The sequence below is a fragment of the Diabrotica undecimpunctata genome, chromosome 2 (genome assembly GCF_040954645.1).
Source record: "Diabrotica undecimpunctata isolate CICGRU chromosome 2, icDiaUnde3, whole genome shotgun sequence".
Lineage (NCBI taxonomy): Eukaryota > Metazoa > Arthropoda > Insecta > Coleoptera > Chrysomelidae > Diabrotica > Diabrotica undecimpunctata.
This window is the reverse complement of record NC_092804.1, coordinates 31,988,316-32,015,837: the sequence shown is the minus strand read 5'-3', so window position 1 is coordinate 32,015,837 and position 27,522 is coordinate 31,988,316. Positions and strand designations below refer to the sequence as shown.

Here is a 27,522-nt window from a genome sequence, read left to right as displayed (position 1 = left end):
TTCTCCATGCGTCCGGTATCTTGCAGTGCAATGTTAACTTTTGTAGAAGTTTTGTCATTTCTAGGATTATACTTTTTCCTCGGTGTTTTAGAAGCTCGTTGGTTATTCTGTCTGATCCTGATGTCTTAATTCAGGTACGTTATTTTGTTGATTATTTTTTTTTTCTTTAGAGAGTTCCGTCAAGTATCTTTCCTATTCGTTTGCTGGTGTGTTATTGTATTGCTTCAATTCTGCTAATTCTTTCCGTTGGTCTCCTATGAATCTCCATATTTGTTTTTGTGTACCATAGAAGTCGCTTGCCATCCTTTTGTAAACTGTTCTCATTGTTCATTTTTTTGTTCTTCTCACAGCCGGTTCCAGGCCCAGAAAAAAGAGGAAGGATGATGGGCCAGGTTAGCATCCTACCAATTGTAAAAGAAAACAAGGCTTAAAGAATCGATATAAAGCCTCGGAATAATCAAAACGATCGAAAATATCTACCAAAACAACACAATAAAAGTAAAAGTAGAAGAAGAAATAACTGACCCTATTGCAGATGGCAATGGGAAGCTGGCATTTTATTTAAAAGGTTTTTATCCATGTATTTAGTGGCTGTTAACATGTATATCCAGATAGCGCTGATGATGGAATATTAATTCCGAAAACGTTCTGTGATGTAGCCCGATAGGGTGTTTTAATATATACCTTTTATAAAGAAATTTTTAAATATTTTTTTTATTTCTAAAGATTTAAATGTACTGAAATGATGTGAAAGTAAAGAAGTAATACAATTTACATTGATTCAAAATAACCTAAAAAATTACAACCCTACGTCACCATATGATCTTGCATTGAATATATCTAAGCCTTTTAATACGTGTCTAATAAATATTTTCAAACTGTCATCTGATGACATTTTACAATCATTTTTCTGAATTTTGTATTTTGACCTAAACCAAATCAATATTTGTTATTCTGTAATTATGGACATTGATTACGAAGAGTTATATAAATGGGTCGACAGCCATTCTATTAGTAGGCCAAAACGAAACCTTAACAGAGATTTTTCAGATGCTGTACCTTTAGCAGAAATACTAAAACAGCACTATCCTAGATTGGTCGAGTTGCACAACTACAGTCCTGGAAATGCTTTCTCCAATAAAATGATCAACTGGAACACCATCAATAAGAAAGTTCTTAATAAACTAAATATAAACTTAAACAGGAAAAAGCAAGAAGATCTAGCACTTGGGAAACCAGAAGCGATAGCTAAGTTACTTAATATGATCAAAACTAAAGTAGAATCAAAGTCAGCTCGTGGCGATGAGAAAGACCAAGGCAATAAAGTGTATTATATCGAAAATGGTAACAATCTCTCATCTGCAGAAGATATCGTTCCCATTAAAGTAAATAACGGAACTGAAATGATAGACAAGAAATTAGTACCTGCTGAACTATTTGAAAACATGGAAAAAGAATTAGCACAAAAGGAAGAAGCAGTAAATCTCTTGACAAGTAAGGTAGACCATTTAGAAAAATTAATAGCTATTAAGGATGAAAGAATTAAGGATTTAACAACGCAAATGCAAGCGATTATTAATAGTACAAATGGATCAACTTCGAATTTGCTGTCTCCAAAGGCCAGGTTTTTTAAAAATTTATTTTAAATTTTGTTTGTAAAAATTTTTACGTCATATATATCAATATACGAATATACAGATTATTAAAAATATTATATTACAAGGAAAATAGTCTAATTATTTTTACAACTAAGTAAAGTTAATCTTTAATTAGTTAGTCTAAGTTAATTTTATGGTTAGATTGTAATGTGACTGGAATAATTCAAGGAAAAATTCAGCTTTATAGACAGTTTTCCGACGTTTTAGTCCAGTGGTCGCCAACCTCTTCAATGTGTTGAGCTACTTTGTTAATTTTGGAATAAACAGCGAGCTACCCACACGGAAGCCACGTAACGCAACGTAAATGAAATAATCCACAGTTAATCTATCATTATATGTATTTATTTTACTGTTTAACTGGTAATACATAATACATAGGTACTAATAATAACTTAATAACAAAATAACTAATATTACTAGTACGTACTTGTTCATAGCTACATTTCTACCTATCAAACGAAGGTATTTGAAAAATAAACACAAACTTTTATCAAGCCACAACGGCATGTCACGTATGATTTAAAAATAGTTAATAATAACAACAAAAAAGTAACGCACTATCATAAACATAAACATTGAAAAATAAAAAAGCACGTTCAATGAGAAGGCTGACACTCAGACTCATCGATAATTTTTTTAATGTTTGCAGTATAATTTTATGCAGCCATTCGAATACAATTATCCAAATGTTCATCTGTAAGTCGATTGCGATATTTGTTCTTAATAAACTTCACAATGGAAAAAGAAGATTCACACAAATAGGTTGAACTGAATAATGCTTTCACTTTCAAGGCAACACGGCATAGAACTGAATATCTGTCTTTACTTACAATAGGCCAGATACATTCAGTACTTGAGACTAACGATTTTAAGGCTAAATCATTTTGAAACACAATGACTTCCATTTCTGTTGCAGCGATGTCTTCGCCAAAGTTCTGCATAACACAAGCTGCAAACTGCTGGATATCAATTTCCATATAGGGTGAAACAACAAACTGCGCTACTAAAGCCATTTCACTGAAATCCTTAAAACGATTTTTGAAGTTACTCTTCAGGGTAGAAATTATTTCTACATGATATTAAATATCATGTATGTTGTCATAGGGTCCTAATGGATTTTGAGATATTTTTTCTGAAAGAATAGGAAAATTCTTGGAATCGCTGTTAATTAGGTTTTGTTCCCAAAACTCCAGCTTTTTGATAAATGCTTTTATATTAGAAATCATTTCCGCTAGTTCTTTGTCTCTCCCCTGAAGTTGCAAATTAAGTTAGTTTAATTTCTCTGTAATGTCCACGAGAAAACCAAAATCTCTAAGCCAGATTGAATTTTCTAGTTCCGGAGTCGGTTCATCGCGATGTTTGAAAAATTGAACTATGCCAGATAGGACATCATTAAAACGTTTCAGCACCAGTCCTCTACTTAACCATCGGACTTCAGAGTGAAGGAGTAGGTCCCCGTATTGACAGTCAACTTCATCGGCCAAAGTTCTGAATAATCTTTGTAACGCTTGAGCTCTAATCTTGTTCACAATTTTTACCACCAGTTTCATAACGTTGTTTAGTTTCAGGAAATTTTCACATAATGCTTGCTGATGGATAATGCAGCGGTAACAGAGAAATTGCGGAAAAGTTTCATCTTTACGACATAACGCCACCAGACCCTTATCACAACCCACCATAGCTGGAGCGCCATCGGTTGTCAAGCCTACCATTTTCGATATTGGAATTTTCTCGGAAGAAATAATATTTTTTAAACGAGAAAACAACTCCTGTCCAGTAGTGTGTCCTTTCAGTCGAATGAACTTCAACAGATCTTCTTTAATCGTAAAATCACTAAAAACCATCCTGACGAACACGGCCATCTGGGCAGTGTCAACGACATCTGTTGATTCATCCAGTTGAAGTGAAAAATAAACACAGTTATCTAAGTCAGTTCTTAACTGTAAAAAAATATCATTGTTCATTACTTCTACACCTCTCATCACTGTATTAGCAGAAAGTTGCATAGATTTTATAGCTGAAACTATCTCGTCTTTATTTCTAAAGTTGGCAAATAACGAATCAGCAGCTTCTAAAAACGCCTGTTTTATCATTTCCCCGTCTTCATAAGGTTTCTTTTTTTGTGCAATTATCTGGGACACACGGTACGATACTTCAGTTGCAGCCTTATTTTTGTCGACTGTTCTTAAAAATATTGATTGTTGTCCAATTAACTGTTTTTTAACTGTTTCAGTTTCTCCTTTCTGGCGGCAGAATGTAGTGGGAATGATTTTTCAAAATTAGAATGTACAGATTTATGATGTCTCTCAATATTTCCTTTTTTAGCAACGGAGACCGAAGTATTACATAACAAACACACATTTTTATCTTTAACTTCTGTAAAAAAGTATTGTTCTTCCCATTCCGAATGAAAGTGGTATGTCTTTACCTTCTTACAACTGCTTGCCATAATATTACTTTTGTTGTTCTCTACGTACCCAATCGCTGGACGTTGGTTACGCGTTCAGTTTTAAACTAAGCGCAATGTCGCCGCGCCGTGCGTATTTATCCCGTTCAAAGTGGTCCTGAGTTATCCAAAGTTATCCTGGTCCGGCTGGTCGGTTCTATAAATAGCCGATTCTAGCTTGACGGCATCAGGGGCAGATCGCTCACCACAACGTTGCCGCTGTTTATGTTTAATATTATGACAATTCGATTTTTTTGTGAAATTTTCGGAAGCTTCTCTGATTTTTGCAGTTTGTATTTTTTAAATTAAAATCGTTGTGAGAGCTACCAGAATTGCCTCCGCGAGCTACCAGTAGCTCGCGATCGACAGGTTGGCGACCAAGATTTTAGCTTTATAGACTATAAAGCTAAAATCTTTAGTTTCTTAGAGTAGCGTCTTCTAATTGACCCGCCTCTTCTCTATAAAGCTGAAACTGGAGCAGTTTTATAGAAGTTTTGAAAAATATTTGTCTTAAAAGCCGAAATTGTCATTCCCTTAAGTATAACGCCAAACTAATATTTTTTCTCCATTTGAATTTTATTATCCTGAAAAATTAATTTGATAATACATATATAGATTTAATGATAGGATAAATTTACAGATTATTAATATATGGAAATATTTCCGTTGTGTTAAATCAGTGATTCTCAATCTGTGGGGCGCGCCCACTTAGGGGGGCGCGGTATTATTAATGGGGGGGGGGGCGTGAACCTATTCGAAAAAACATCAACAACATTGACTAATTTACTAAAATCAAAGCAAAACAAAATTCTTACAAAATAAAAAATAAAATACACATGAACACTGATATAACAGGTATAATTATAAAAAGCACTGAACACTAAATTATGAACAAGTTTAATAATAAATCAATGATTGCCTTGAGCTTGTTTTGTAAAGCAAAGTTTATCGAAACGAGGTGTAATATTAGAAATAGACGTTCTCAATTCTTTTTCTATATTTAGCTGCGATCTATATTTGGTCTTTAAAGCAGCCACCGCAGAAAATCCTGTTTCGCAAAGGTAGGATGTTGAAAACGGCAATAGTATACGGAACGCTCTGGTTTTCAGTGCAAAAAACTCCAAAAATCATTTACTCCAGTCCAAAATTCAAAGAGGGATTTATTATTAAACTGTTTCTTGGTTTAATCATTTGCCGTGAAATCAATGAAGGTTGCTTCTTCGGCAGTAGAAAGCCCTTCCGGTGTAATTTGGAACGGATTCCTATCCCACTCGTAACTACGTATTAATTTGTCGTCAGCAAAAAAATATCTTTTAAAATTTTTAGTCAGCATTGCTTAATGATTGTCAATGGTTACAAAAACAACTTTCACGTGAGGTTCTTCAACCTTGTAAGTTTTAATACATTCATCCACATTTGCAAACATTTCTAGGTTTTTTTGTTTTAAATTTCTGCTCCACAATTTCAATTTTTTACAAAAACCATTAACTTTATCACTCGTATCCAATATATGTGTATTGGCTCCTTCAAGCTGAATGTTAAAATATTAAGTTTCTCGAATATGTCAACCAAGTAGCTCAATTTCATCAAAAATTAACTATCTCGAAACATCTCGGCTTCCGGTCTATTTTCTTCTTCTAGAAAAATAGCGATTTTATGTCTTAATTCAAAAACACGTTGTAAAAATTTCCCACGTGATAACCATCTTGCCTCACAATAAAATAATAATGCTGAATGTAATGCACCCATGTCTTTACAAAGTGCAGAAAAGATTCTAGTTTTCAAAGGTCTCATTTTTATGTAATTAACTACTGTTACAACCGTTGTTAGTACAATATTCAGGCCAGGAGACATTTCTTTGGAAGCCAAAACTTATCTGTGGATCATACTGTGTGTCCATATACACATTGGAGACTTTTGTTTCACAAGCGCTTTAGACTATGAAATTTTCCGGACATTGCACGAGCACCATCTGTGCATATTCCGACGCAATTCTTCTACTCTATTTTTGCTTCATTTATATAACCGTTTAAGATAGCAAATAATGCGAGCGACGTTGCTTTCAGTTCTATTGGTTTGCAAAAAAGTAGTTCTTCTACTAATGATATCCCATCACAAAATCGAACGTAGGCAATAAAATGAGCATCTTTATTGCTATCTATTGCCTCATCAAGCTGAATCGAAAACAGCTTGTCGCGCAACTTCCCGAGTAGCTGATCCTGTACATCTTCAGCTATATAATAAATTCGACGGGCAACAGTATCATTTCATAGAGGTATAGACTCCAATTTTTGGCAAAATTATCTCCAAACATAGTTTCTACAATTTGAATTGCAGCTGGCAAAATAAGCTCTTCACCAATAGTATGAGGCTTTTTACATCTGGCTATTTAATGGGAGGTTTTATAAGAGGCAAGTAAAGCTTTTTCATTCACAGTCAAAGTTTTTTTTTAAATGATTTTTGTTTTTCATGTGATTTTAATTTTAACTCAAAGAATTCTCGGGGTTAATTGATGCACTCACTATGAAGCGTTTCGAAATGTCTTTTAAGTTTATTTGGTTTCATGCTGTCGGCTGCTGGAATTTTTTAGCAAATGATACATAGAGGCCGTTCTTCTTCATTTACTTCAGTAAACGTAAACCCAAAATTTAAGTAATCTTGAGAATATTTTCTTGATTTTATTTTTGAAACCATTCTTGCCTGTACACTTGTTGATGCTTCACTAGTATCGAATGCTCGCTTACGCCCAGTTTAAAATTTATCCATAATTTTGTATAAATTTAAGTATATTAACCTACTGCTTGAAATATTTTAATACCGTGAACTGCAATTAATACATGCAAGCTACAACATAAACATTCACAATAAATTTAACAGGTGCAGAAGGACTGACTGACTAAACTGACTCGACTAAGGTCTGGGTCTGAGAAGAAGAGAGGAGAACTCGGAACTCGGAACTTCTCGCGAAAAGAGATGATCGTTTCTGGATTGGTGTTGCCACATATCAATAAATTTACTTATTCTCGGTAATTTGGTAATTAAGGTTTCACTGTAAGTTTAGTGCAAGGGCGGATCCAGAGAGACTGGCTAAAAAATTTGACAAATGAATATACTTTAATAACGATAAAGTTTGATTGTCTTTATGGCACTCAAGTGTGAAAATTTCGGTACCAACACCCCCCCCCCCCCTAAAAATCGGTCCTGGATTCATATATATTTATTGTATGAGGGAGGGTGCGGTGAAAATAATTATATAAAATTGGGTCGCAACTGGTAAAAGGTTGAGAAACGCTGTGTTAAATGATCTTTTGTTATTTTTTAATGAATAAACTAAATGCATAATATGATTTTAAAACCTCAGCGAGACACCGAACACCTGGTGCTCCATAGATTTTTAGTCACGCGAATCTTATTCAGTAACTTTTTTGTGAGTGTTTCCACTCCATAAGTGAGTACATGTAACATACATTGGTTAAAGATTTCACTTTTGAGGCATATGGGTAGGTCCGATTTAAATACATTAATTTAATTTAACAAACGCTGCCCAGGCGAATCCTATGTGATATGGTTATCTCTGCCCAACCGAATTTCATGTCCTAAGTACATCTAATGCTTCACGAAAATATATTTAGAGTATAAATTGAATAGCATTGGCGAGAGAAGACATTCTTGTCGTACATCTATTTGAATACTTATTTCCTCCGACAGGGAGCCTTCGAGTTTTATTCTTGATATTTGGTCTCAGAATAATCTTGGTATTATTAGAACATATTGATAATCAATGTTTAGTTTTCGCAAGATTTCTAGTCTTCTAGTGCTTAACATTGCATACACCTTAACAGTTTGCAATTGATGAGTCAATCCGATGGTGATTTTATGAGTCTTTAATGCAGTGGTTCCCCTTTGCCTTCTGCATGTTTATACCGTTGACCATTTGTTGATTCATCCAACTTTGGCGCCAATTTCTCAACCCCAGGAAAAAAGAGTGTCCTGCTACTTACCGACTCATCCACTCGAAGCTGTTGGCCAGTAAGTAGGGTATTGTTTATACCGGCGGGCACTCGGACGTCAGAGCCTCGTTTGTTATCTAGCAGCATACACCGAATGATCAGCGTCATGATCGTCACACGGGCAGGTGAGATTGACATCTGGATAGGAGAGGCTAAACGTTGAGTATCACTCATATCACGCATATATTGGATTGGAAAACCAATATAATTAATTTTAACGATATAGGCATAAAATATAACAAGATTTGTTTTGGTTTTGATTTAATATTAAATTTTTTTTATATTTTTTTATATGATAAATATGATCAGTTTAGCTGAATCAATGAAGCGAAAATTCAAACAAAATGGGATTAGTTAATAAACATAAATATTTGGATCATGAAATCTAAATTGCCAGGGACAACCAAACTGCTGAACTGCAAAGAAGAACCACTGTAGCATGAACCTCATATGGAGCTCTATCAGACATCTTCAAGAGCAAAATGTCAAATTATTTGAAAAGGAAAACGTTCGGCCAATGTGTGCTTCCATTCATGGCTTATGGTGCCGAAACACTTTCCTTAATCCAGGCCACAGCAACCTGATTAAGGATTAATAATAATTAATACTTAATTAACCAATTGTCGCTACTGCGAAAACTTCGACACTGTTACCCACACAATGCTGGAGTGTAATAGATGGACAGTGAAGAGAAACCTAATGTATCCTTCTAAAGAATTTTCCCCAGTCGTCTCTATCCATCGCTTTCCTTCGCCAAGCACGTATTCGCATATTTCTCATGGCTTTATCAATGTTATCAAGGAATCTTGTTCTGGGTCTTCCTCTTCTTCTCTGACCAATAGGTCTATTCTTTTTTAGTCCTTACTTTTTTTTAATATTTCTTCCATGATTAGATTAAAACAACAGAGGACTCAGGGAATCTACCTGTCGTATTCTATTGTCAGCTTCAATTGGGTCACTTAGCTCTTCTAGTTTAACTTTTATTGTGTTGTTTTGGTAGATATTTTCAATCATTTTGATTATTCCTAGAAGTATATCTCTTTGTGTTGAAGAATATAACGTTGGTGACTCCTCCAATTCATATCTAAAACATAGGGATTTCTTTTTTGATATGTATCCGTTGAATATGTATGGGATAAAATTGTCGTGTTGATGTCTTCTTCTTAATGGATTTTAGTCGTCAAATGTTTAGAGTTTTATCCTAAAACTTTGTTTATATTATTATATCTCTTTATTTACAAGAATACATAAGCATATTTGGAGGCTTTATGGATATTGCATTTTTAATTCCTGGCAGTATAGTTGAACATACCGGTAAAGAAATAAAGGAGACTAAAAGGGTTTATTGATAGTAAAGAGCGATAGTAGTAGCTATAAAATAGCATTAACAGTTTTAAAGTGCATTTAGGGAATTACTAAAAAGAACAAGACATGTCACAGCAATAATTATAAAAGTTCTAAAGATATAAAAAAAAATTGATGCAAATTGTATCCCTTTAAATATTTTTGATTTATTAAGGAATATATTGTTATAAAACATTGCTGTACATTATATAACCCATAAAAAGTTATTATTTAGACCTAATTTATTACATTTCAAAAGATTCAATAATTCATAAAATCTTGCGATTATTTTTGACAAATATTTCGTTGATACGAACACAGAAACGAAACTCATAGCTGTAATTTTTTCTATTATATTCATAAATTCAAATAAATAAAAAATAAGCCATATACATGTGACCAATGTCAAATTTGAATGGCACTTGGTGGAGATCCACGCAATCTGATAATGTTGCTGCTACTAAAAGCTTTTCAGGGGTAGAAAAGTAATGTATTAAGAAACGGACTCTCGGGTGTAATGCAAATTCCGGGGAAATGATAGAAGTTATTTTTAAAAGTTTATGAAACAAATTTTGCCAAAAAATTACTATGTTGAATTATAATCTAAAATTAATCTAATTAATTATTAGAATCCAAAATTAATTCTGTCCAATTATGTATAATTACATAATTGGACAGAGTTTAATTGTGTAGTCAATACAGATTCATAACTGTAATCTATACAGATGCATCCAAAACATCGGAAGGGACCGGATGTGCTTTCTATATTCCATCCAAGGCAACAGAAAAATATTCAGACTACCTCTTAATTGCTCAATTTTTAGTGCTGAAGCACTTGCAATTCTTGAATCCTTGATATATTTCGACAGTTTAAACAATAACGAAGTTTTAATAATATCCGATTCATTGTCAGTCTTATTATACCTCAAAAATACAAAGTTACCCAATTATAATTCTAATCCTTTCATTTACCAAATTAAGAACATGCTTGTCAAACTTAAAAGTAAAAATAAAACTACCAATTTTATTTGGGTAAGAAGTCATGTTGGTATGAAATATAATGAGCATGTTGATTCCATCGCTGAAGCTGCAATAACCTTTACATCTGAAAATTTACCAGATTAGAGAATTTGTGTTCCTGACGCTTTTCTTATCTCTAAAAGAAATCAAACAAATCGTTGGAATACTTCCTGGCAAACTTTTTGTGACCACTCAACAACACAATAAGGGTATATACAACCACACATCTCTAATTTCAGATGGTTTAAGAATTTCAATACCGCCTGTAAATATACAACTTTAATAAGATTGAGATTTGGCCACGCTTGTTATCCTGCTATCTTGCACAAATCAAAATATACAATTCAGAGTTATGCGAAACTTGTCAAGAACAAGGAGATCTTAACCATATCTTTTTTAAGTGTTCCAAATATCTTCAACATTCAGGAACTCTTTTAAACAACTTGCAAACTCTGCAAATATTTCCTCCATATCAAATAAAAATAACCTATTGGCTACTAATAATAAAAAAGTCTATGAGTGTCTGATTAAATTTATACATAGTGCAAATGTGTGTCTGTAGTCAATCTTAGCTAAGCTCGTTAACCTTTGTTTTAACCCAATTGTTATTACCTTTCTTTCTGTGACCTACTGCTAATAATGTCTTAAACTAATGTCCTGATGGGTCCCTGGACGAGAAGTGAGTATCCCTGTTTTTCCTAATATTCGTTTTTTCTTTTATCATATTCTCTTTTTGTTTTGATTCAGTTATAGGAATTTTATGAGGTTCTTTTTGACTCGAATAGATACACTTTTTGCACTAGCAATAATTATTAGTATAGACATAGACCTTTTTATTTTCCTTAGTATTAATTATATTGGAATATTAATATTAGTAATTTTCCATTCATTATTTTTCAACACGTAATTGGCTAAATTGCTAAGTGCTAAAGCCACAAACAAAAATTTTGTATTTGATTCAACGATGTACGTTTTTGTATTTATAATCAAATATTATTGTGTCTACTGTTGACCAATACCATACCATTACGCGAAGACCAATCACGAACCTTTGATCAGTGAAGTCTAAATAAATAAGAATATATAGTGCCAATAATTTAAGTGTTATTTCGTCAGAGAGATCAGTAATAGTCCAAAAAACTATACCAAAACATAAATTTGTTTCAATAAAATGTGTTTTTATATTATTAATAATTACATTATACAAAAAAGATATGATTTGATTTGAGTATAGTGACTTCATTATTCGCTTAAACGTATTTCGTACTATCAGGACTCTTTAAAGAAAAAATAAATGAACATCTAAACACCGTATAGATTGAAGAGCAATGCAATGAAGAAAATATCAACAAAAAATGGGAAAAAATAAAGGCTGACTTAATAGAACCTTTAAAAAAGTATCTACGCAAAACCAAAGAAAAGAAAAAAGATTGGATGATGGACGAAATACTAAACTTGATGAACAAAAGAAAAGTATTTAAGGACCAAAATAAATCATTGTACCAGCAAACATAAAACGAAATACGGCGACAAATTCGAATAGCAAAAGAAAATTGATTAAAAGAAAAATTTGATGAAATAGAAATGCTACAAAATAAACATGACCGCTTTAATTTACACAGGAAAATAAAAGAATTAACTAGAAGACCAGAATACGAACAAAATATAATAGTTGATTAAAAGGGAGACACAGTAATGGATACAGAAAACAAATTGATGGTATAGGCAAACTATATAGAACAGCTGTTTAACGACAAACGAGACAAAATAGATAACGAATATTTCCTTGAAGAGACTGGACCAGAAATAACAGAAAGTGAAGTAAAATACACAATTAAAGAAATGTTGCAACTTATCGCCGACTGCAATATACATATGTTATTGTCGAATTATTTAATATCACATACAGAACAGGCATATTAACTAAAGAATGACTTCTATCAACATTCGTGACAATACCAAAAAAAAACGCCAGACAATGTTGCGATCACCGTAACATCAGTCTAATGTGCCACATACTAAAAGTATTCCTAAAGATTGTTCGTCGTAGAATATATAAAAAGTTAGAACAAGACATTTGACAAACTCAAGAAATGCTCAAGGAACCAGAAAAGCATTATATGCAGTAAATGTGTTAATACAGAGATGTTTAGATGTAAACGAGGACATTTATGTCTGCTTCCTAGATTATAACAAGGCATTCGATACAGTGAAACATAATCCGTTAATAAAACTACTGAGGACAAAGAACATCGTCACATGGGATACAAGAATAATAAATAATCTGTATTATATGCAAGAAGCTGTCTTAAAAATAAACAATTTAAAAACTAATAAAATAAAAATCAAAAGAGTTGTTAGACAGGGCTGTGTTTTGTCGCCATCACTCTTTAATGCATACTAAGAGGAAATATTCAAAAAAGCATTAGAAGATGAAGTAGCAGGCATAAAAATAAATGACCTACCCATACGTGAAATTAGATATGCTCATGATACAATACTAATAGCAGAAAATATTACAGATCTACAAAGAATTTTAGGTAAGGTTGTTGCAGCGAATTTGGTCTGTCACTAAACATAAAGAAAACAAAATGTATGGTTATGTCAAAGAAAAGTATTAGATACATCAATCTACACGTAAATAATAAGACGATAGAACGAGTTCAGAGTTATAACTATTTAGGGGCAAACATTAACGAAACAAACGATTATACCAAAGAATGTAGAGTTAGAATAGAAAAGGCTAGAAGTGCATTCAATAATATGAAACAAATATTATGTTGTAGAGACCTCAGCCTAAATTTTAGAAAACGAGTATTACAGTGGTATGTATTTTCTGTTCTTTTGTATAGTGTGGAGACATGGACTTTAAATAAACAATGTCTCAAAATTGGAAGCATTTAAAATGTGGACATATCGAAGAATGCTGAGAATCTCCTGGACAGACAGAATAACCAATGAAAAAGTACTAAGAAGAACAAAGAACAGCTGGGAGATACTGGATTCCATCAAAATAAAAAAACGACAATATCTGGGTCATATAACAAGTGGTGACAGATGGGAATTCCTTAAACTAATAATGCAGGGTAAGATTCAAGGAAAGCGCAGCATAGGTAGAAGAAAAATGTCCTGACTGAGAAACCTCAGAGAATGGTTTGGATGCAGCTCAACTGAACTCTTTAGGGCTGTAGTATCAAAAGTTAGAATAACAGTGATGATTGCCAATTTTCGTAGCGATGATGGCACGTAAAGAAGAAGAAGGGTTCAGAGCTACTATGTAGAAGCTCTAAACGTTAAATCAAATCTTTTCCGTCAAAAGAAGTAATTTTAAAATAACTTCAAACAGATGCTACGGCGCCATCATTTTGCTTTCGAAAACGAAGAAATCTTTGGATTTCGACTTTTTGTAATTAAATTATAATTTTGTGGATAATTTATCATTGATGTAAAGTTCTTAATTTTAATTAATAATATATAGCACAAATACTTGCTACTACAAAATGTTCTACAACTTGCTATACTCTCTTTAATCCTTTAAGTAGATGTTTCTTGTTAAGATGATGTATCTTATAGAACTTTGACAGTCAACACGTCAACAGCGCTAAGGTTATAAGGGATTAAATTAGGATTATAATAATTTCATCAAGGAGTGGACTAATCCAAAGAATATTGTCAAAATGATAATTTCTTTTATTAAAAAGATTGTGAATTATCGGATTTGTTCTTATTGCATTTAAATGCAATTATCACTGATGCGAAGGTCCAAATTTTAACTATCGATGAACATCATAAATACTTGTTTCTAGAAAATGTTCTATAACGTCTGCTTTCCTAAGTATTATAAGTCTGTTTTCTTCTCATTCTTGCAGTGCTGTGTCCCATAGATCTATGTCAATAAATAGGACTATTTTTACTTTGTCCACTGGCTTTTTAAACAATATTGTTTTGTAGGTTCCATTCCATTGCCACAATTTCTTTTACCAAAAAGTTTTGTAATGATATCTATTCCTTTTACCATCAATCTTTAATTTTAATTTAATCTCGCCACTCTTTATTTCGTATCTCAGTCTGTTTTCTGTAATCATTATGACTATTCTCATTCCTGCTGTTTCTAGCACTCTCTCTGTTTTTGGCTGTGTCGGGTCTTGCTTCTGATGCGTACTGATTGTCATTATAAAACCAATCTCTTACTGTTGCTGCAGTATGTGGCCTTGCATCATAATGCATGTAACGCATGTCAGGACCTGCAGCAGGGGAAAATGGAAGGACAATAGGTTCTAAGATACGACTAATATATTGAGATTGATTCAAAGTGCCTCCTGCAAAAACATGAACAGTTCGATGATGAAAAATTATTCCAGTTCACATTACAACTTATAGACCACTATATGGACGAACAACTTGTACATACGTAAGTCTCTTTTGTAGACCAGGTCCTCTTCAAACTCTTACTCTTCTTTAATCAGAGTAGAGACAAAACCTAGCTAGATCTGTAAATAACACAGAACTCCATTCTTTTAAGACCCACTGCACATGTTCTTGTGCCGACCTTAATTTCCAAGAGTCCACGATTTCCATGACGTAACAATGGACGTCTGACATGCAGGTCAGTTTTGTATGACTTATTTCTTGAAGTTTGGTTATACACGGTAATGTTGTGGGTATCTTCTAAGACTAAGATCTTCTCTGTGGAGGAGCAGTTCCTCGTTAACGGTCCCCATGTCTTTCAGCGACATTACCAAATTGTTCATATCGACGCCCCAATCGCCAATTCACGCTCCGAGATACGTCAAAATGACGTGCAACATCATTTTGAGAAAGATCAGCTTGAATCATATTCAAGCACTTACTATTTGAACATGTGTTAAATGCTGACCCTCCATGACTATCTTTGCATTTAATAATCTGGTTTTAGTAAAACTTTAAAGTATCTTTAAATTTTGAACCACTATGTCTTTACAATTTGCAGCAATTAATCGTAGGAATTTAATGTATTACAATACATGGCATACTTTGGTTTGTAGAGAACAAATTTTTAAATCGAATGGTATCTATTAATAAAAAAAAATTATTGAAAAAGGGGGAATAATAATGGTGTTTCATAGACATTTTTGATGTTTTTGCATATTAAAAATATTAAAAAAAAAATAATATATTAAATATAAGCATTTACGACTAAAACATATTTATTTTTGACATAAAAATAAATGAAATGAGGTACACAAACTGAAATTATAATTAAGAATCTAAAATTTTGTAGTATTAATTCATAATTAAACATTTTTTTAAATTTGCACCAAAAAACTTTTGCCATCTATCACTAAAAATGTTTGCGGACACAGAAAATGTTCATTCTACATGTACTGACGTTATAGGGCAATATTTTAGCAGAGCGGTGAACTAATTTACCAAGTCATTAGATCTTCAGAAAAGTTACCTTCATTTTAATTTTAATCCCCGTATTTCCAATTCTTATCGGTAATTGACGGCATGGTTTCTAAAGTTGTTATTACATATTCGTATTGCTTTTTACGTGATTCATGCTGGGTCAAATGACCCATTAAAAATCTCCCATGGACTTATAGACTATAAAGTTACAGCCTACTTTTATGGAGATACACAGATATATGTAAATATGTATTACATCCCAAATCAGTATGTAACTCTGTCGCTGACGTATTTGTTTACGTTTCTCTCCGAATTAGATCTAGACAAATACACACCATCCTCATTAGAATGTTAAGCATTAAAATAATCAAATCATTATCTGAAATCTAATAATCGCTTATTACTGCATACGAAAAGAAGATTTGACGTTTATCACAGTGATATTAAGCCTTAGTTCATATAATTTTGCCACCGGTAATCCGGTTTATCTAATCTAATAATCCGTTAAACCCTATCAATTTGTTTTGAATGATATTATGAAATATTTGTGGTAAGAAATATTTGTTTTGTTCTTCTAAATTTGATATAAGTATTTACTATATTACATACCTGCATGTAAAATGAAAATATTAATATATTTAGGGTTGGTTGATTTTGGTCAAGGATTTAACTAAAACAATTATAATATAATAAAACAGTGTGTGATTATATTTGAGTTGAGTTGAGATACTTTGTTAAAAATTAGTATGGTACCATATTAGGAACAGTATCATAAAAAACTATTACGAGCAGGCACAGCAGGGCAGATATATTGCAATTCTAAAGACCACAGGTTGATAATATGGTAAAATATTAACTTAGAAATACTCAAGAAAATAGGCATTTATAATATATATTTGTATTATATCTATATATTTATAGATATTTATGAGTATTTATATAGAGAAATCAAATCACAATTCACAAAATGAAATTAAGTCCAGAAAGTGGGGTTGGATCGGTCACACACTCCGAAAAAATAGTTGCAGTATCGCAAAGACTACCCTAGAGTGGAATCCCCAAGGGAAAAGAAAAAGAGGTCGTCCAGTACAAACTTGGAGAAGATCCATCATGGACGAGATAAGAGGCCAAGGAAAGTCTTGGAATGAGGTGAAGGCCTTAGCGCAAAATAGAACCCGATGGCGCGTTTTCACTGAAGCTCTATGCTCCACTTAGGAGTTCAAGAACCTTATATATATATATATATATATATATATATATATATATATATATATATATATAGAGAGAGAGAGAGAGAGAGAAATCTCATATTCTACATGTACTCAGAGTCAATTTTCCAAGAAGCCCTAGAATACATAAAAGCAGAAATTTTATTAAATGTATTGTAAGGTTATAAACGTCCCACTTGTCTTCTTCTTCTTGACTGGCTTTATAACTTGGGCCGAGTCTTCGCCGCATCCACTATAGCTTATATATCTTTTACTATCTTGCGCTTCCATTTCCCATTGTTATACCCCAATTCTAGATAAATCAGCTTCAACATCATCCTTCCATCTTTTTCTGGGACAGTCTACTGATCTTCTACCATCTGGTCTCCCAAAAAAACACTGTCTTTGGCACTCTGTCTTCTGATCTTACCACATGACCTGCCCATCTTATCCGGTTAGCTTAAAAAAAATAACTTTATCCCAAGTTGTCCTAGGATTACTTTTTTTTTAATTTAAGAAAAAATGCAATCGTTCCAAATATGAAAAAATAATTTTCCTGAAGGTAATGGTAAAAAAAAATCTTTATAAATTATACACCCGAATAATAACGAACAGATTAGAGTAAAGCCGGATTTTTACCAACCTCGGAAACAAGCCGGTTTCCGCTCTAATTAGGCACAAACGATCACCTGCAGTGCCTAAAAACCCTGATAGAAAAAACTAACGAATATAACCGTCCCTTGGCATTGATATTTGTAGACTTTAAAAAGGCGTTTGATACAGTGGAACTACCATTCATCTTACAAGCACTACAAGATTGCAGGGTCGACCACAGATATTGTAATATAGTTAAAAATATATATGAAAATGCCACAACAACCATAAGTCTACATTCAGCAACTAATAAAATAAAGATAAAAAGGGGAGTCAGGCAAGGGGATACCATGTCACCAAAGCTGTTCATTACCGTTCTTGAGTATGCATTTAAAAGACTAACATGGCAACAGAAAGGAATATCCATCGATGGAGAAAGATTAAACCATCTACGTTTTGAGGACGATATCGTGCTTCTGTCAGATAATCTGGGAGAGATTAAAGACATGCTCCAAGAACTGAATGACATACTACAAGAAATTGGGCTGGAGATAAATTTCGAGAAAAGAGAAAAGAGATACAGATCAATAACAACAAGGTAGAATTAATCGATAAATACACATACTTGGATCATGAAATTAGAATAACCAGAGATAACCAAACCTGCGAGCTAAATAGATGAATCACGTTGGGATGGGCGGCATATGGAAGGATGAGAGATATTTTTAAAACAAATACCCCAATTCACCTGAAAAGGAAGGCATTTAACCATTGCATTTTACCAGTCTTGGGTGAGGGTAACACAAAGGCGAATGGAGAGATCAATGCTGGGCCTGACCTTGAAAGATCGCGTGAGAAATGAGGAGATACGCCGACGAACTGGCGTAGACGATATTATACTGCGAATCAATAAACAAAAGTTGAGGTGGGCTAGATACGTTGCTAAAATGGAAGACGGAAGATGGCGAAGAGGTTATAGGAGTGGAGATCAAGAGCCGACAAGCGAAGTCGAGGCAGACCACCCACCCGATGGACCGACGACCTAAGGAGAATAGAAACAAACTGGATTGCAGCAGCTAGAGATAGAGAGAACTGGAGACGTTTGGAGGAGGGCTATATCCAACAATGGATGTGAAAATGGGGCTGGATGATGATGAATGGTAAAAAAGTTATTCTAAATGTTTTTAAGAAAAAATCAACATTTGCAAAATTATTTTCAATATCTAAAATTGTTCTTCTTTATTTTACTTGAATTACTGTAACTTCAATATTTTCTTTTTTTATATATACCTATCGAGAAATAGCTAATAACTGCTGTTTAATTTAAATTGTTCAGTTTTAAAATTTTAGAGTGTTTTTATGGTTATGCATATTTTTTCGCCTAATCACTGGATACAACTTGGGTATATAACCTTCTACAGCCCTTCTACAGGTATAATAAAGGGCAAGATCGCCGGAAAAATAGGCTTAGGCCTAAGAAGACTATTCTGGCTCCGAAATCTCCACGTGTGGTATTAAGAAACATCCGCTAATCTATTACGAGTTTCCGTAAATAATGTTATTATTGCCAATATGGTCGCCAACGGTCGATAATCGGACAGGGTACTGAAAAAAGAAGAAGAACTTGACTGGACAATGATGTATCGACAATATTAGACAATATATTACCTAAGAGATTTTTAGAGTGGTATTCTTTGTTTTTGCAAGCTAATTAAACATTGTTTTAAAGAAATAATTACTTCCATTTTATTTTTTTTTAATAGTGAGATATCAAAGGGGTGCAAGCAACTCTATTTCCAACCGCTTTTACAAAGTATGTCCAGTCGGTCGACCAGTCAACTTTGCATGTCAGTTGAAAAGGACCGAACCGACTTTCGACGTTTCAGCAGCGTGCACGCAACTCGCCTGGTTAAGTTAGTTGACCGGTGATGGTAACAGCAACGGCAACCCGCAACCCACGCGTCCAAGAACTACTGTCACACGATTTTTTATTCAGCGATACCGTCAATTCTGATATAATAAGCTCGAATCTAGATGGGTGACTTCGTGTATTTCAACTGTATAATAAATACTTCATAGAATTGAAAGTAGATTGGTTGAAAAACAGTGGCGGACATTTAACACTTCAGAGCTAATCCAAAATCAAGTTTTACTTTGTCGATTCTAGAAACTTAATTAGAATCATTTAAATTAGCTCTCGTGCACGTGATTACGGTATCTGAAAATTAATTCAAAGACTGAAACAGTTTCAAGTTATATCTCTTACGATGAGCACTAAACTAATTAGGATATAACAGAGGGAATCGAGTCTCGAATATTTTATAACCACTATATACCACCTAATATTCGTTGCAGTTTAAAAATGTTCGAACTAAACTACACTGCCCCAAGAAATTAACGAACCACTTTAAAACTGAAATAAAACGCATTTTATTTCACATTACTTTTTGAAACAAAGAGATTTGTTAATGTTGTCGCTAACTATCTTCAATATTCATAAACTTAAACAAACTCCTGCTTTGAATGACAGTTTTACATCCACGATTCATTCTCCGAATAAACGGTCTTGAAGTATTCTCATCCAGTTCATTCCCAGTTTGAATAAGACGTTGCGTTGTTCCAGTTCCTGCAGAGTGTTTGTTTAATTAGAAGAATTCCGCAGAGATCTACCAAGGAAGTACCAAGCCTTCTCTATAGAATTGAGTTCAAAACTATTCGCTGACCATCCCATAAGGTTGACTCCAACTTCCTCTAGATAATTGTGCACTATATTTGCAACGTGGGACGTGCATTATCGTGCATTAGAACAAAATTTTCGCCAATATAAGGGGAAAATGGCACAACATGTGTCTTCTTCTTGTGGTGCCTATCCGTTGTTGGCTACTAGCATGGCAATTCTAACTTTATTGACCGCAGCTCGAAATAGTCCTGAAGTGGTCAAGGAAAACCATTTTCGTAATTTCTGGAGCCAAGATATTCTTCTTCTTCCTGGTCCTCTCTTTCCGTAGACCTTTCCCTGTAATATAAGTTGCAGCTTTTATATGTCCAAGATATTGTAGCTTGCGTTGTTTCACTGTGGATATAATTTCACATGTTTTATCCATCCGACGTAGAACCTCAATGTTTGTTATTCGGTCCACCTAGGAGATCCTCAGCATCCGTATAGAACACCACATCTCAAACGTCTCGAGATTTCCCATGAATGCCTCGGTTAGTGTCCATGATTCAACCCCATAGAGCAGCACTGTAAACACGTAGCATCTCAATAAACGGATTTTCGTTTTTAAGGGTAGGTCGTGGCACTTAAATATCTTGCTCATTCTGACAAATGCTGACCTGGCTTTTTCAATTCTTTGTTTTATCTCAACAACATGTGAAGCAATTCGAAAAAATTGTGTAGGTCTTAGTTTGAGTATTTTAAAATCTTTTATCTTGAATTAATTTTATATAATTACGTTTGATCGACACTGCATAAGGTTTTTGAATTCTGCGAGATCCACTCATATGTTCGACCGTTACTTTATTAGAACCAAGAGATAATAATTGTTTATTTGTAGTGCAACGTGCACAGAAATTCTTCTTCTTCTACGACACTACAGCCCAAGTTGAGCCTTGGCCTCCTTTATTTTTTGCCGCCTCCTCCCTTGCTTGTCTGTGGCTGATCTTCTCCATACACGGACTCCTAAAAGGGCTTGTGCGTCGCTGTTTACTGTGTCTTCCTAGCGCTTTCTTGGCATTTCCAACCGGTCTCTTTCCCTGCATTTTAGCATTCAGTGCTCTTTTTGGTAGCCTATCCTCTCCCATTCTTATCACATTTCCGGCCCATTGCAATCTTTGTATTTTAATGAAGTGTGACAGTATTGCTTCCTTATAAAGTTAATAAAGCTCGTTGTTGTATTCGTGGATAAAGCTACTTCTGCTGATTCCGTTTTCCCTCACAGGTCCTAGTATTCTCCTCAGTACTTTTCTTTCGAATGTATCGAGTTTGCTTTTGGATATTTCTTTCAGGACCCATGCTTCACTGCCATAGCATACTATTGGTTGAATTAAGGTTTTATAGATTCTCATCTTTGTATTTCTGTGGACATTTTTAGACCGGCATATATGGGAGCGGGCAAAATAAGCTCTGTTTGCCTGCGTTATTCTCTTCCGTATTTCTCCATCTTCTGATCCGTCGGCATATATTTCTACTCCCAGATATGTAAACTTTCCAACCGTTTCAATGTCATCTTCATGTATAATGTTTTGTGGGACTATATTTCTTTTCGTCTGTATCATTATTTCTGTTTTTTTTTGTGTTAATTTCCAGACCTAGCAGTTTTGTTTGCGTTTTTAACTCTGCGTATGTTTCCTACACTCCTATTTATGTTCTACGCATTATATTAATATTATCGGCATAAGCGGCCAGTTGAACCGTTCGGTTGGTAAGTATGTTTCTTCGAACAGTTTGCATTTGCCTAATCGCGTACTCTAGTGCCAGGTTAAACAAAGTTGGGGCCAGCCCATCTCCCTACTTTAATCCCTGGGAAATTTTGAAAAAGTCTGTTTGGTGGTTTGTATTTGTACACATGCTGTGGCTTTAATGAGTCTAATTAGCTTGCGGTATTGCCAATTCAGCCAATATATTGTTATGTAAAGTTTATTCTTTTTGACTGAGTCGTTTGAAATCTACAAACACGTTATGAACATCGATGTCATGTTCCCGTGATTTATCTAAGATCTATATATACTCAGTGACATTAGAAGTGTTCCACCTAGAAGAAATAAATTCTTAATTTTTTGCTTAATTTTTTGGCAACAAAATGACTATATTTAAAACTTGCTATGATAACAATATCAATATTTTATCTTTTCTACTTTTTGTAAAAATAAAGTTTTACCTTTAAATTTTTTTGTGAAGATACCGATTTGTGAAAAACGGTTCGTATACAAATTTTTAGTTAATATTCATCAGTCTAATTGTATTCAGTGTTAGAAAATGCCTCGAGTTCGAAGACATCAAAATTACCACTATGTAAGGGATTTTGGCAGGGGCAGAATTATTGTGTATAGAGATATGGATTTGTCGTATCGCGAAATAGACCGTCGTGTTAATTGACGGCAATGCCGGTTATGCGTGTCTATCGTGTGTGGACAAACGAAGGTAGAGGAACACGAAGAAGACCAACTGGTCAACCGAGGCGTACCACAGAGCGTCAAGATAGGCGCTTTAGATTACTGGCTCTGCGAGACCGTTTTGCTACTACGCCTCAAATAGCTGACCAATGGTTTGGAGTAGTAGGTAGACCTTTTAGTATGCATACTCTATACCGTCGCATTCGAGCCTTTGGACTGGTTTCATTTCGCCCACGATTAGTGCTTCCTTTGACTGCGGACCACTGTCATCGACGTTTGAATTGGCGAAGAGAACAGCAGCATTGGGTGGCAGAATGGCGTAATGTAGCAATCAGCGATGAATTACGATTCTGTTTAGGAATGCATGTTGGTCGTAGGATGGTAAGACGCCGCCGTGAAGGGCGACGAGATATCGGGTTTGCTGTTGAGAGGCATGTACACAGGACAGTTGGAGTAATGGTTTGGGGGGCTATTGCCTATGGTAGCCGATCACCACTTTGTGTTTACACCACGTGTTTATTCGAGGCAATATGAAAGCTGCGCGTTATATTGATGACATCTTATAAACCACTTTACTGCCTTATCTCGACGGCTGTCGAGACGTCCTTTTTCAGCAAGACAATGCGCGTCTCCATATTGCTCGTCAAACTATGGACTTTCTCCAAGAAGCTGGTGTTAATGTTTTGCCGTGGCCGCCCCGTGCTCCGGAGTTAAATCCTATCGAACATGTATAGGATATGATGGGAAGGAGACTGTCCACTTTGCAACATCCTCCACAGACTCTGGCACAGTTAATATATGAAGTTCAAGTTGTTTGGAACGAGGTGCCATAAGCAGACATCGATCATCTTATTTTGTCAATGCCTAGATGTATACAGGAGTGTATTTAGCTACGGGGTCGCCAAACACATTATTAATTGTTTTTTATTAGGTACTTGTTAATAAAAATTCTTGACAATGTTATCGTTTCATTCTTGATGTAAATCTACCATGTTGCCAAAAAATTAAGTTCAAGAAATTATTCCTTCTTGGTGTAACACTTGTAATGTCACTGAGTATATTTTGATCTATATATTTGACTATATATTTGATCCCATTGAAATTGGTTCGCTTTAAATCGTTTCTTTGAATATCTGATAAGTTTAGTCACGTTAAGAATTGCGTTTTGGTTTAGAACGTGAAAACAATCTGAGTTTTGTTTAGAATAAACCTTAAGATCTTTTTAAGATTGAGATCTTAAGATTTTTAAATCTTAAGATTTATTCACTACGGACACTAATGGTTTAAAAAATACATTTTGTTTAATTTATCTGATTGGATGGGAGATAGAGGTCATACCACACGAATCTAAAGTAAATCTTTAGGCAGAAAGCTGATTTAAGAAATTCACATCGTGATTTGATACTAGACTTTTGTATATAGTGTAAGTCTACCAGAAAGAAAAAATTTAATAACACCTTTCTCTATTTCACTAATATTCCCTGCGATGGAAATTTTTAAAAGTCATATGATCTTTCATAGTAGTTTCTATATAATATAATATAATTTTTTCATATATTTCCAAGAATTTTGATATTTTTACCTGTATCTCTCCAGTCAAACTTCGTTTACATGTTGACCTACGTTTTTCATATAGCGAACAGCTGAGTTTTTTTCGTTTGACTTAGATTGTATTGCAATATAGTTTGTTGGGTTGTAATAGTCAGTTACAATTTTTTTATCTGTTTTATAGTCCAAATATTAGACTAGACCAAATTTTATTTTCCGAAAAAGAAAATATTTTTAATATTCAATTTTATTCTACAGTCCGTAGTGCTTTTCTCGTTTTATTAGTAAAAAAATCTAATATTAAACATTATACCGATTTGTTGACTATACAGAGTGGTAATATTGTTATGATTTTTTTGTCTTGCTTATTTTGTGACTTTGTGCAGGCAGATGTAGTAGGTGTATGCTTTAGGTGCTGGAACAATTTTATTGTGGTTTCTGGTTTTGTTTTCTTGAGATTCACTGTGAGATATACAGGAACGTCACCTGTAGTCTTGTATCTTGGGATATTTTGATTTTGAGTTGACATGTAATTTGTGGTATTTTAATAAAGTTTATTAGACCATATTGTCGGATGAAGCCTTTTTATCATCATTGTTCATGATATGGTATAAGCGGAAATAAAAGTAACTTGCTGTTGTCTATTCTGACGCTTTTTTTATGCAGAGGTGAACGGACCTGTCGCTGCCTATTGTGATTGTCTTATGTTTGTCAACTTTTAGACCACGTTAGTTTAACAGCTTAGGTTGTTTTGGTACTCTCGTTAATTGACCCACTAAGAATTTAGAGTCTTTGTATTTTTATTTTGAGTCTTTTGAAGTTTTGCTAAAGAATAATAAACATGTGTTTGTGATTTGTTTAACAACCATCTTGTATTCAATTATCATGCCTAAATTGATGAGCTTTATTTCTTTCGTTTCTTTAGAAGTCTAGTATCAGTGGAGTAAACCTTGAGAAAATAGTCCGCAACTACGGTTTTAGGTGATCCGTACCAAAGTGGTGAATGGCCAAATGTTAGAGGCCTCGAACGAAGCCTTCGGTAACGATTCCGGAGAGGATTTTGCTTTATCCAGGTAAAGCCCTGCCTCGCTAATATCCGCCAAGTATATCTTGTGTAGTCACTCAGAAGCTTTCGCTCTTTGGTTTATTTCTTACGAAATCGTAATGATATATCTAACGCCGGAAACTAACATAACAAAGATTTAAACTACCTTGGGGACATCTTGGTCAAGGTTATTTGTTGAATCCATATGTTATTTTATTCCAGCTAATTTGCGTCATTTACCTTGAGTTTATTTTGGATCTATTTCAGAAGTGTATATACAGTGAATGGCTAAATTATGGAATATTATCATTATTTCGAGAACCGTCGAGTTTTGAGGGAAATACCGAAACAGGTCGATTTTTGTTATAAAATAACCATCTTATAACGTACATAGAGTAGGGATGACGTCACTGGTGTGGGTGTAGTGACATAACCGTTAATTTTTTTTAAATAGAAATTGGTATAATTCTCTATTTAACCACATAACATTTTTAACTAAAATATTTTTTTAAGGGTACAAAAACAATTTTTTTAAATTTAAATTCAACTAAATTATAACTAATGATTTAATTCATAATGTACTTTAAAGTAACCAAATTATGCATAACAATTGTTTTAAATTAAATGTTCGAAATGCCATCCATCGGTTCCTGCCATGACTTTCTTAAGCAAATAATTAAAAAAGCAAAAATAAGTAAAAATAATAATGGACACAAAAAGTTATCTCATAAACACTAAAACTTTTTGTCAAATGTTAATTCAAGCAAGTGATAGTGGCATAGTTACTGTAATATTTATTGACGTAAATGTTTTGATTTTGTGAATTGTCATCAGTTGTCAATTGTAATTTTAATTTTGAATACTAAATTATGGCTCACCTAAATGAGACACAACGCATAGAAATCATAAATTCTTAGCGGATGCGGAGATAAAAAAGAACACAGAACGAGGTATGCAATTTATTTAATGCAAAATATCCAGACAGACCCATCAGCCAATCAACAGTAAGTAAGTGGAGAAACTGGGCCCGTTAAACATGACGCTGGGCGTCCTAAAATTGAAGACAATGTAAAATTTGATATTTTATTAAATGTACATGACAATCCTCACAGTAGTTCAACACAAATGGGTGAATATGCTGGAGTTTCGCAACGATCAGTATTACGTATTTTCAAAAAAGAAAAATACTATCCCTACAAAATTCAACTACATCAAGAATTAAACGACGACGATCTCAATCGCCGGTTTAAATTTTCTGAAATTATGCAGGATTTATGTCTCCGCAATCCACATTTAATCAATCAAATCCTTTTTTCCGATGAAGCCACATTTTTTATACATGGTACCGTGAATCGTCAAAACTGCAGATATTGGAGTCAAGAAAACCCACATTGGATGACTGAGTCACGCACGCAATATCCTCAAAAAGTATATGTATGGGCAGGGATCATTAATGACAGAATCATTGGCACTTTTTCCTTTGAAGAAAATCTAAGAGGAGAACGTTATTGAACTTTTTTGAGAAATCAACTTATACCTGTCCTTGCTAACATGTATCCAAATTCCAATAATTAAAATTTACCTAGTGAAAATATCTGGTTTCAACAAGATGGAGCTCCTTCGCATTACGCACGTGAAGTACGTCAATTTTTAAATCATTGTTTTTCCAGGAGGTGGATCGGAAGACGAGGTTTTATAGAGTGGCCAGCAAGATCGCCAGATCTAACACCTCTAGACTTTTTCCTGTGGGATTACATAGAATCAAAAGTTTATGTCAACATACCCCAAAACTTACAGGACTTGAAAGATAGAATTAGGCATGACATGAGTCTAATTACTCCAGAAGTCATCCGCAATGTACTTGATTATGCATAATTTGGTTACTTTAAAGTACATTATTAATTAAATCATTAAATAGTGTATAAATAATGCTTAAAGACTTTTCTACGTTGGTTCGTATTGTTCTTGTTGGAGATTTTTAAACAAAATCGGATAGTATATGCATCCTCAATGTCTTGGTGAATCAGTAGATTATTGTCTATGATCTTTTTGTATTCACGTGCAAAGGAATCAACTCAGCACAGATGTAGCGGATATCAGGTTCAAGAGGGCATTTCAAAAATAGAAATAACCATTATGATTACTA

General features: G+C 33.9%; 2 protein-coding genes across 3 annotated transcripts in view; one reads left to right on the top strand and one right to left on the bottom strand.

Annotated features, from left to right (window-relative positions):
• Positions 1 to 27,522, bottom strand: part of lab (labial) — a 156,669-nt gene that overhangs the window by 81,579 nt on the left and 47,568 nt on the right. The gene's annotated exons all lie outside the window — the stretch shown is intronic.
• Positions 885 to 1,722, top strand: LOC140434378 (sperm flagellar protein 1-like). Its single transcript, XM_072522569.1, has one exon. The coding sequence runs from the start codon at positions 963 to 965 to the stop codon at positions 1,644 to 1,646; it is 684 nt and encodes a 227-aa protein (XP_072378670.1). The 5' UTR covers positions 885 to 962; the 3' UTR covers positions 1,647 to 1,722.

What these genes read in the sequence shown, in the direction of transcription:
- LOC140434378 (XM_072522569.1), top strand. Translation starts at nt 963, where the DNA reads ATGGACATTGATTACGAAGAGTTATATAAATGGGTCGACAGCCATTCT.